This window comes from Leuresthes tenuis, unplaced genomic scaffold (genome assembly GCF_036924035.1).
Source record: "Leuresthes tenuis unplaced genomic scaffold, fLeuTen1.0.hap1 SCAF_5, whole genome shotgun sequence".
Lineage (NCBI taxonomy): Eukaryota > Metazoa > Chordata > Actinopteri > Atheriniformes > Atherinopsidae > Leuresthes > Leuresthes tenuis.
The window spans coordinates 14,201,501-14,213,645 of record NW_027325359.1 but is presented as its reverse complement, the minus strand read 5'-3'; the positions used below and the strand labels follow the sequence as shown (position 1 = coordinate 14,213,645).

General features: G+C 42.1%; 1 protein-coding gene across 1 annotated transcript in view; it reads left to right on the top strand.

Annotated features, from left to right (window-relative positions):
- LOC140307360 (A disintegrin and metalloproteinase with thrombospondin motifs 20) overlaps nucleotides 1-10,853 on the top strand; it is a 77,329-nt gene extending 66,476 nt beyond the window's left edge. Inside the window, exons 30-39 of the mRNA XM_072386209.1 lie at nucleotides 999-1,172; nucleotides 1,952-2,122; nucleotides 2,374-2,574; nucleotides 4,957-5,086; nucleotides 5,852-5,946; nucleotides 6,047-6,141; nucleotides 6,284-6,417; nucleotides 7,976-8,067; nucleotides 8,176-8,280; nucleotides 8,556-10,853. Of these exons, the coding sequence (XP_072242310.1) occupies nucleotides 999-1,172; nucleotides 1,952-2,122; nucleotides 2,374-2,574; nucleotides 4,957-5,086; nucleotides 5,852-5,946; nucleotides 6,047-6,141; nucleotides 6,284-6,417; nucleotides 7,976-8,067; nucleotides 8,176-8,280; nucleotides 8,556-8,645 (1,287 nt within the window). The 3' untranslated portion in view covers nucleotides 8,646-10,853. The remainder of the gene's footprint in view (nucleotides 1-998; nucleotides 1,173-1,951; nucleotides 2,123-2,373; nucleotides 2,575-4,956; nucleotides 5,087-5,851; nucleotides 5,947-6,046; nucleotides 6,142-6,283; nucleotides 6,418-7,975; nucleotides 8,068-8,175; nucleotides 8,281-8,555) is intronic.
- Nucleotides 10,854-12,145: the final 1,292 nt, after the last annotated feature.

Genomic DNA, 12,145 nt, shown 5'->3' with positions numbered 1-12,145 from the left:
GTGACACAGCAGAACAAGAAGTGAAAAAAACCCCAGCACATTTGGGAGCTAAAACGCAGATTGATGTGCAGTTAAAGCCACCATTAGTCAACGCGTGTTATGTGATGTTAATAGCTGATATTGGCGAATGTTCAAACAAAGATGGATACTGACGACTTGTTGACATCACACGCTGGTCATAATTTATGACACTCCTGATTTGTCAGCACAGAAGCAACAGTCAGCAGCAATGAATTCAAATAAACCGATTTTGTGTCATTCAAATAGTTTAAGAAAAAGATCCAAACATTTCGAAATCCCTGTTAAATGACATGTTTCAGAGGTAGGTCGCAGTCTTCTTAGGAAACTAAAACAGAGCTCTTCTGGAATGCAGGGCATCAGTTTGTTGATGTTCAGCTAAACGAAGCCCATGAGAAAAATGCCATACACAGTAAAACATGATAGCGGTACTTTCATGCTCTGGGGCTGCTTTGCTCCTGAAGGTACTAAAGATACTGAAGGGACATATAAGAGGCAACTTAGAGGCCGAGCAAAGAACCAAGGCTGTTCATTTATTTCACAAATCTAGAATTTCTCTATGACTTTGGTCATTTTTGCTTGAATATTGAGATTATGCCAAATAGGTTCCATGTATTGACAGAGATATCAAAAGTCTATCTGCATTCATGAGCAATTCTGACCAGGACTGCACTAGAATAGCTTTCTTAACTTCTAACGTCGTATCTTTCATTCCTTCCTTGCGACTTTAAAATGCCACCTCATTTTAATCCCCACTGCTCGGTGAGCACCAAACCAGCAAAGGAAGCCTCCAAGGCAAAGGAAACATAATACATAATACTTGCCTGGCTCAAGTGGAGCGCCAGACAAATGAATTGAATTTCAGAAACGAGTGCAATTCCTTTTCACGGTCATCTCTGCAACATTTCTAAAGACAGAATGCCGTAAAAATATGTAACATGCTCATTCTGTATTGTTGCCTTGGTTCTCTGTTTTGCTAGTGTTTGGTCACCTGTGGGACTGGAGTCCAGAGCCGAGATGTTTACTGCAGGCTGAAGGGGACGGGACGAGTCAGAGAGGATCTATGCGATTCTCGCACACGTCCCCCTGCTGTCCGACCGTGCCACACAGCCGAATGCACGCATTACGCCTGGTTTGCTGGTGAATGGGAAGCAGTAAGTTCAGTCTCTTCCTCACTGTCTTTCTTTGTCATTTCCTTTGCTCAGTGTTACAGTGTGACGCAGATGTACATATGTTTACCCACCGAACCAGCGTTTTAATTGGTCGAGACCCGTGCTATCTTTTTCTATACACCATTAAGTAGGCAACCTGCAGGAGCCCCTAGTCCCTTTTCTCTTTCATGAGGGCTTTAGTGATAACTATCAGTCAGTATATCCCACAGTGTAAAAGCTCAAAACACTGATGGACATCGTTCCTTTTGTCCCGCTGAATGTTACCTTTCTGTGTCACGCAAGTCTATTGTTTTGTTTGTTTTTTTGGGTTTTTTTTTCTTGGCTCATTCGTCTTTAATGTTCTGTGCTTTATCCTCCAAAGCAGGGATATAAAAGGGCACCATGTAGGGACGTAGCACGGTGTCTTCCTGCTGGAATGCGTGCAGCAGATTCCTGTCTGTGTTGCCTCGATAACTTACAGCCTCCCTTTATTCAAAGCTCAGTCTTTTAGGAATCTTAGCCACACCATTGCTTTTTAAATGGTCCTATGAAAGAAAAAACTTTCAGCATTCATAACTCAGTCAAGCAGAGGGCATGTTAAGGATTGTGATTCATTTTGCAGTTGTCACGTACAGCTCAGTGTTCTTTCATTTCCCCGAGATTACTCTAACAATGAATTCAAATCTGTGTTCCTTTGTTACTAAATGGAGGACTAAGAAGTGTAAGCGGTCGATGATTATCTGCTGGATGTAAAACACCGCTCCACCCTTTTTGATTTGCAGTGTAATACAACATGTGGAGAAGGCACGAGAAGCAGGAAGGTGGGGTGCTTGGGTCCAGGGACGACTCCCGCCCAGGATGATTACTGCGAGCCATCATCCAGGCCTTCCTCACGCCAGTCCTGTAAAGAGGCGCCCTGCCACTACATGTGGATAACAGGGGAATGGTCACAGGTTGGAACGATACTAGAAGGAACACTCACTGATCCAGTTGGCCTTGAAGCTAAATACATTTGTGTAATTTTTTCCACAGACAACCAGACACTGAATGTCATTGCCATTCAGTTCATTGCCTTTCACTTGTATTGTTTCTCTTTGGCTTCATTGAGATTTAGATTTACCCCCTGAGATTATACATTTTAAACTGATATCCAAAGAAATGGAGGATTTTAGAGTGTGTTTCACTGTCTGTGTGTGTTTCTCAGTGCTCTGCCAGCTGCGGTGTTGGCTACCAGCAGCGAATCGTCTCCTGCTCCTTGATGCCCTCCTCTCACTCTCAACACTTGTATGCCCAGTCTTCATTTGCCAGCAAAAACTGCCCCCAGCCCCACCCTCCTGGCACCCAGCCATGCCTCCTTAGGGAGTGCCCACACACCAGCTATTGGAAAGTTGGGCCGTGGGGCAAGGTAAGGCACAAAACACAGTCGTTCGGTGGTGAGAAATCTTCTCCAGCTAATTGGTGTTTTGGCTAAACGCTTTTTGCTTTCGGACATAATTCCTTATTGTCACGCCAAAATGTTTGATCCCCAGTAGTTATTAGAAACCAACTCAAATGAACAACACGTAACGTGTATTCTGAGTCACTATCCTGTTGAACAGAAATGGAGCCAAAAGGCAGAGACAATGTTTGGAAAACAAAGTTGAATTTTGATTAAAGCTAGTAACAGCCAGGTGCTGCAGATTAAATGTTTTGGAATAACTGATCTTCAGTAATTATTAGTGCCTTTGTTGAAGCAGAAGTTTTGGCAGTTTGCTGGTCTGGAGTAGTTAGATGTGTCTTAACTCAATACCAGGGAGGAAAAACATCTGTAATGCTCTGAAAGAAAAAACATTGTTGCCGCCCATGATGGCCCATCAATCTGGGAAACTGCAAAAAAACCCTGAGAGCTCCATCTCCAGGAGAAAGCTTCCTCTAAAAAGAACATGGCAGCACAGCTTAGGTGGTTATTTTTTTTTAAAGAAACATCTGAACAAAACCACAAGACTTCTGGAACAATATCCTTTGGATAGACGAGACCAAAGTGGAGATGTTTGGTCATAATGCACAGCACATCAGCAGAAACACCTCATACCAACTGTCGAGCACAGTGGTGGGGGGGGTGATGATTTAAACTTGTTTCGCAGCCACAGGACCTGGGAACCTTGCAGTCACTTAGTTGACTGCAAACTCTGTGTGCCAAAGTATTCTAGAGTCAGATGTGAGGCCATCTGTCTGATAGCTAAAGCTTGGCCAAACTTAGTTCATGCAACAGAACTATGAACCCAAGCACACCAACATAAGTGCAAGCGAAAGGCTGGAAAACAAGAAAGAATTAAGGTGTGCAATGACACATTCAAAGTTCAGAACTCAGCCTTCTTTAAATCTTGTTGGTTTTTTTTGGACCTTTAGCAAGCTGCATATGAGCAAATGTCCACAGACCTCCATGAACTGAAGCAACGCTGTAAAGAAGAGGGAAAAAAGAAAAAGTTCCTCCACAATGCAGTGATGGACTGATCACTTCATAGAAAAACTTTTAGTTTGACTTTTCTGCTAAGGGAGGTTCAGCCTGTTAATGAATCATGGGATGAACTTGGTTCTCCACACAGTGCTTTTTACATTGCTTTACATACACAGTGCTTTTTACATAGCTTTTACATACACAGTGCTTTTTACATTGCTTTTACATACACAGTGCTTTTTACATTACTTTTACATACACAGTGCTTTTTACATTGCTTTTACATACACAGTGCTTTTTACATTACTTTTACATACACAGTGCTTTTTACATTGCTTTTACATACACAATGCTTTTTACATTGCTTTTACACACACAGTGCTTTTTACATTGTTTTTACAGACACAGTGCTTTTTACATTGCTTTACATACACAGTGCTTTTTACATTGCTTTTACACACACAGTGCTTTTTACATTGCTTTTACAGACACAGTGCTTTTTACATTACTTTTACATACACAGTGCTTTTTACATTGCTTTTACATACACAGTGCTTTTTACATTGCTTTTACATACACAGTGCTTTTTACATTGCTTTACATACACAGTGCTTTTTACATTGCTTTACATACACAGTGCTTTTTACATTGCTTTACATACACAGTGCTTTTTACATTGCTTTACACACACAGTGCTTTTTACATTGCTTTACATACACAGTGCTTTTTACATTGCTTTACATACACAGTGCTTTTTACATTACTTTTACATACACAGTGCTTTTTACATTGCTTTACATACACAGTGCTTTTTACATTACTTTTACATACACAGTGCTTTTTACATTGCTTTTACAGACACAGTGCTTTTTACATTACTTTTACATACACAGTGCTTTTTACATTGCTTTACACACACAGTGCTTTTTACATTGCTTTTACACACACAGTGCTTTTTACATTGCTTTTACACACAGTGCTTTTTACATTGCTTTTACATACACAGTGCTTTTTACATTACTTTTACATACACAGTGCTTTTTACATTGCTTTTACATACACAGTGCTTTTTACATTGCTTTTACATACACAGTGCTTTTTACATTACTTTTACATACACAGTGCTTTTTACATTGCTTTTACATAAACAGTGCTTTTTACATTGCTTTTACACACACAGTGCTTTTTACATTGCTTTTACAGACACAGTGCTTTTTACATTGCTTTTACATACACAGTGCTTTCACTCGGAAATACTGACTGTTATGATGCCCTGATATGTAAACTGTGTGGACCTTATTTTTATTATTATTTCTATCTTATTTTAATTGTTTTGTTGCTGGTCACCAGTGCTCACAGACCTGTGGGGCAGGGGTGATGCAGCGCAGAGTGGAGTGTGTGACCTCCAAAGACCAGCCGTCTAAACACTGCCGTCCGTCAGACAGACCCGAGTCTCAGGCTGCGTGTCAAGAGAGACAATGTAAGTGTCTCTAACCCCCTGCCTCTTCCAGGGTATAACTCAGTTTCGACCATGTTGTTCAACTTGTCTGATCCCTGTACTTTCTGCCAACACGGAATGCTGAGCACGATGGCATTAAATTGAGTGTGATGTGTGTGGCAGCCAAAGCCGTATCTGATTGTGTTTACAGAAAAATCAACTTCTTGCTTTGCTTTAACACATTAGGCAGAACGGTGAGCGCCATTTAAATCCTCCTGGAGTGATAATTTAGTGGAACCATGAACAGAAAGTCAGCAGTTTTGTGATACGGACATTCTGTCAGAATGTCTCGGGGGTCCGAGGCAGCTTTAATTGCGCAGGCCAAAGTTTGCAGGTTCACTCCCACACATTTCAAATATTTCTACGCTGGCACTCCGGACTAATCATTCCCAACTTGGCTTCTGCCAAGTCAGGCACTGGCGAAATTAAAATGATATGCTCGGGTGACAGCCAGTAGTGTGGTCAAGTATTCGTTTTAATCAGCTAATCAGCGTGATATGAGCCCTACAGAACTCTGGGAATACAGAGGAAGCAACAACAGCTCTTTCTGAAGAAGAAAAGAGTCAGGACACAATTCCTTTCTAATTGAGGTGCTTTTTTTGTGCTTTTTTTAGCTTTTGCAATCTCCTGGTAATCTGTGGACAAAACATTTATCTGGAAACTTCCATAAGCAGAGTGAGCAGATTTTGGCACTCTAAAAAAGGTGTCGGTGTCTCACTAAACTGCTGTTCCCAATTCCTCTCCTAGGCCAGCTGTTCACTTCCTGCCGAGACGTCCAGATGAGGCAGGGGGTGAGGATGGATGGGGAATATTACCTTAAAGTCAAGTCTCGGATCCTACAGGTGTGTCATCTTTGTCAGAATCCCTCCTGCAACACATCATGAGTTAACCAGCAGCCTTCCCATGGGATCTCATCTGTTGTTTCATTGTGTTGGGTCTTAGATTTACTGTGCTGATATGCAGACTGATTTCCCCAAGGAGTATGTGACCCTGCGCAGCGGTCAGACAGACAACTACTCCGAGGTGTACGGGCAAAGGTGCGTCGGATGCAGCTGGGATTCTTTGTAGCTTTGTATAAGATTATCCTGCAGTTTGTAACAGCAGTGATATGAAATACAGTCTTCAGATCACTGTGGTTCTCTTCAGTAAATCTTAACACTGAATGTTCTGAACACACAGGCTGCTGAACCCCTTCGAATGCCCATATAACGGCAGCCGTAGACAGGACTGCAACTGCAGGAACGACTACTCTGCAGCAGGATACACACTGTTCCACAAAGTTCGCCTGGACCTTAGCTCCCTGAGGATAATGAGTGCGTAATTACTGTATGATTGCCTTACACTGTCTACTGTAATGAGACCACACATCGGTGTTGTTTTAAAGCCTAACATGCCTCATCCCCTTGTGCTAATAACCTCTCTTCCAAAAAGCCTTGGTCTGTTTAATCGCAGTAAACAGAGCTTTTCTCACACACTCTCAGCACTGAAGTCAAAATAACGACCTTTCGACTCTCTGTGCTCACATCACCAGGCGAGGACTTGAAACCAGGCCTCTCCATAGAAACATGTGAGCAGGAGGATAAAGGAATGCATGCCTGCACATGTGTACTCAGAGGCACAGTCAGGCAGTATGTGAACACTCACACCCTTGCATCCAATTGCATCAATATGAAACGCTCACTCATACTTGCATGCAAGCAATCACACACTCACAGTGTTGACACGCAAGGCCATATTTGTCCACTTATTATTAAAGTCAGCTCCACCTGCCCCGTTGTGGCTTTGATTAGAGCAGTCGGATCAGTGCACACACTGTCCCATCCCTTCCTCTCGTCTGGGTCCTGATAGCACCCGTTCCCAGCCTCCCGCTGCATGGCACTCATTTGGCTTTCAGGTGGCTTGAACAGATCTGAGAGGGGATAATGAGTTCAAGATGAAGGGAAAGTTATGAAGAGGCGCTAATCCAGTGCGTCTCGCTCATCTCTGCAACTTTGTCCTCATACAGGCAGTATGAATGGATGGCAGGAAAAAGCACCGGTCACAAATAATAACTAACAAATAACAAATGAGACTAGAGGATTGAGGGGAAATAGTTTCAGATGGAGATAAAAATGTGGGACTCGTGCTTGATTTGCATATCTGTGTTACTCTCTGCTGGGATGCACTCTGTGCAGGATAAGTTGTGATAACTACCCTTTGAATTTGTTTACCTGCCAGTACAAAACTTTGCTTCAAAGGGGGTGTAAGTATTATTCTGTAAATCTTGCTCTGTGATTCTCAAAGCACTCGTCATCATTTCATTTCTAGGGTTTACTGGAGTAGGTTTACATGTGTCAACATTAAAAAAAACCACTTAAACTCCTGTTTAAGCTGCCGTCTCTTCAAAGCAAAATCTGTTATGACTGGACAGCTAAATGGTTAAAAGATACCAAACAAAGAAAACATTGTAGAGTCAGTCCTGGGAACCTGCAGGTAGCGATAGGTGGACATCCTGATTATGTGTTATATGCTGATGTAGTTCAAGAGCAGCGTTTTCTTCCCTTTGGTGTGGACTTTGTAACTCAGGAGACCTTTGACATGCACCCTAAAAATTAACCAAAAAAAAGAAACCAGTAATAGCTCGGCATCTTAAAAGCTAACCCCAATAGAGTCAAATCATTCTATTTGAATAATGCTGCTGGTTTAAGATTTAACCCTCCAGCTTTACTGTGAGAACAGTTTAGTGGAATCACCCCCCCCTAAAAGGAGCAAATACATCTGGAAAAAGTGACATCAGCTATCTAAGTGGGTACTTTGAGCAGATGCTTCCATTCTGTTTACTTCTGTCATTGCACAGTGTGACTCCAGATTTGTATCTTTGCTGTTTACCAGTCACAGACCTCCAGTTTTCCCAGACTCTTCTTGGCCGGCCTGTGCCCTTTGCTACGGCAGGAGATTGTTATAGTGCAGCCAAGTGTCCACAGGTTGGTCAAGCACTGCCTTTTAATGCCATGTGTGTGTGTTGTATATCTCTGCAATTATGGCAAAGTTCTAGATTTTTTTTTTCTTAATAACCTGACATGTGTTCTCAGGGCCAATTCAGCATCAATCTGATTGGCACTGGTCTCAAAGTGGCTCAGACCACAAAATGGGCATCCCAGGGCAACTATGTTTCCGTTAAAGTCCACAGATCTGAGGTAAGATTCATATAATGATCGCTGTGGCTGAGCTCACGCTATGCGGCTCTAAATGGGTTTTGCTATTGCCTTTTTTACTGTGGTGTAATTATGCCTCATGTTGAATCTCGTACTGTTGGAATGAGATTCCAATATGCCATCTGAATTGCTATGTTGTGCTTCTTGTCTGATTCACCGAGGAGGAATCCCCGCTGACATTTATGAAGCGTTTCATTCTCTGCACAAGAAGCTGCCCTTTGCCCACTTTTTCCTGTCTCATTTGTGTCTATCTGTAGGACGGGACAAGAATCTACGGTCGCTGTGGCGGTTTCTGTGGGAAGTGCATTCCCCAGGCTCACAACGGCCTACTCCTTCAAGTCCACTGAGAGCCAAGCCGAGACCAAACCCCCCAAATCTATCTTGAGGACAGTAGCCTAGTAACACGCAATAAGAGTGATTTGTTAGATCTTGCCGTGAGTGCGGTGGTGGAGCATCTGACACCCCACAGTGACATCACCAGTTCCCCAAAGGCAGCTAAAGCAGACAGAACACCACACACTGTGCAGCACTACAGGGCCACCGTCACGCTGCTAACCCTGAAAAGGAGCCAGCTGTACTGCTTGTCAACATTTTTCGCAGTGACTTTGTAGTTTGGAACTCAAAATGCTTCTTTTTTTTCTTTTTTTTTCTTTTCAATAATACCAAGGGATCGAGGACAGCATGAAATATTCTCATCTTAAAAACAACTTAAACTGTGACATCTGTCTGGTTGCAGCAATTTCACTATTTTAGTTTGCCACTCATTCAGCTGCAGTGATACGAGTAAAAACAGTGCAGACATGAAACGATTACCTCCTACGCTGAAACAGTCTACGGGGGATTGTTCTTTTGTTGCGTTACACTTGCAAAAGATTTTTTAACAACGGCCTACTGGTTGCTTTCGGTAGAAATGAGTTCACGATCTAACTCTCTCGCTGGAGAGGAAGTGTATTTCTCAAGATGCCAGACTATTTGTTTGGCTTTTAAGATGTCCAAATGGTACGCAATTAAGTACTGACATCCTTCCAGACTCGCCTCGGGTCAGAGGTCACACTTTAGGAGGACATGTGGAGCTTTTTAAACTGCTAGAGACAATTTTTTGTTTTGCTTGTCCATTCCATCAGCCCGCCTGCCTGTCAGGTGTTAAAACTCTACAGAATAACAAACTACTGAACCCCACATTGACAGTGACACTGACACCCCGACTGTCTGGATAAACACTTGTGCTGTGAGGAAGCAGCTGCACGTTTCCCAGTGTGGGAGTGCGGCGTCAAAAGTATTATGATTTCTCTCTTTTTTGATTTTATCTTTAATCACCACACCCAGTTAAGTTCTCATCTGTTACACCGTTGCGCAGTATCAGGGCCACCGGGCCTGCTGTAGGTACCTGCAACCCCTACCTCTCACAAACATCCATACTCTGTTGAGATATGTGTTGTAATATATTTATGTTCTACCATATTTATTCTTTACTCCTAGATATGTTGTGTTTATAATGATGCAATGACTACTACCAGCAGGAGAGCTATCGTTTTCCACGTTTTGTCCGGTGTCTGCTTGCTTGAAAAGAAAAAAAAAAAGGTAGTCGTCTACTATTTGTGTTGCATAACCACTAACCTTAAGCGAGGGTCTTTTGAATGGTGCTTTTGAGCTACTTTGAATTACCTCTAATCTAAAGAAGGAAAAACACTGTCTTCGGGAGTAAGGGTGACAGTGGAGGAGCGTCGCGTCTGTCTAACACAGCTGAGCTTAAATGCTTCTTAAGCAGATGTGAGATCTGCATGCAAGGAAGGCCACAGCCCTTTTAGTAAAGTAGCTGAAATCGTAACGGCACGACGGGCAGATATGTCAGACGTAAGGAAATCTCTTCCTTGAGCAGTGCGTAACTCATCCACTCTCACCGTGACCACTACCACAACCATCGAGCATCATAACATGCTGGTTAAGCTTTAACCAAAGTTAGGAAATAGATGCAGATTGTTTTCTTGTGTTTTCCGCCCCCTTCTCAGTCAATGCAGCTTCTTTTGATTTAAAAAAAAAAACAAACAGCTGAAACTGATAAAAGTCAATGAGCAGCTAGAAATTTCTTTGGCTATCATTCTTTTTTTTTTTTTTAATGATGGCCAGTTTGTGCTATGAGGTCTGTATCAGAAATTTAAAGAATACTTGATGCACTATGTGCCATTAATTGTGTAGAAATGTAATCCTGTCTTCTTTTTCTTTTCTTTTTAAAAATAACCGTAAAGACTTGTAACTTATGACATATGTATTTTTAATATTCATACTTGAATTGTAAACGGCCTGCTAAATATTGAATGGACATTGGTACAGAGTAGAGAAAGAGTGTGCTTGTTTGCCATGCTTTATCCAAAGAGGTTTTAAAGAATCTTGTATGCATACAGTCATTACATACAGTATGTACAATATATATGTATGTGCAGTGTGTTTGTATGCAGCCTGTAAGAAATGAACAGTTCTGGTGCTATGGTTACTAATCGTACAGTCACTGTATGTCTTGTTATTATACTAATGCTGTAAAGTAAAATAAGAATAAAACGTGCTTTTCAGCAAAATCATAAGCGGATTTTTTTGTTATTTTTACGACAGTTTAGCTTTTCCATGAATGCTGACACTTTCTGCGATTGGGCCTGCTTCTTAAAAACGCTCCAGGATGTAGGGGAAACGCAGTTTTTTCACCAAAAATAAAATGACACGGTTGGAATAAATAGAAATGAATATTGCCCATTTCAAGACTCGCACAGCTGGGCACAAGATGTGTTCTGCATAGCTGTAACACTGACAGCATGTGCGCCCATGAGTCGGAGGAGCTTCACCTCCCAGATGTGGAACCCGAGTTGTGGACTGCAGTCGGCTTTCAAAGTAATTATGTCACCAAATCAAAAGTGGGTGTCAGACCAAGCTCAGCAGAATATCTGGTGTCAAACTAAACATGCATTCTCTGTGCTGAAGGTCTGAGACTCAAGCGAAGGCACAATAGCCCCATTGTTTTTAAAGACAGCAGATTTTTACAATGGGTAAAAAAAAAAAAAGATCTAAAGTCTTTCTCATTCCCGTAGCAGAGGTTCCCTACACCACTGAGCCAGCTTCACAAACAAGGTCAGCAGGTCAGTGCTGGCTGGGTGCTGGTGCTCGCCAAATTGTAGCTCCATGTGGACTCACTTAGTGGTGCAGACTGGATTTCCACAACATGACTTTCAAGAGTTCAGTTCCACTTAAAAGTCACATAAACATGGCAAATACCCTTTAAAACCATTTCTCACTAATGCAGTTGAATTAGTTCTGAAAACAGCTGAGGCTGTCGAGTACCCAGTGACTCATCAAACTATAACGTCAAATCAAAGAATGAGGTAAGCTCCCTGGAAGCTTTGGAAACCTGACAAAGAGAAGGAGAGTGGAATTATAATGTTACCAAACTGACTTGGTATTCAAAGGACAGGTACTTGAGCGAAAGGAAAATTGTTTATAGCTGTGCAAGCCACTTCTCCAGGGCTCATAGCAGAGAGATAGCTCGGACATTAAATGAAAACAGATACCGTGGTCCCTCAAGAGATGCTTTCATTTCTTGCCAAAAAAAAAAAAAAAAAAAGCTGCATTGGTTCCTAAAATGTAATCTAAGGATTTGAAAGAGTCCCGAAGCACGACATCAACGCCCCTCAAAAGCACTTTTCCATTAAAAAAAGAAAAGAAAAGAAAGAAAAGCTGTGGCGAGATCCCTCTAGTCTCTGCAAGCTGTGAACAAGTTAGAAAACAGCTCTCCCGGCCCGCTTGTTGTGAGCAGAAACCAGGCGACTTTAATGACCTCGTCGAAAAACACAAACCTGCGCCG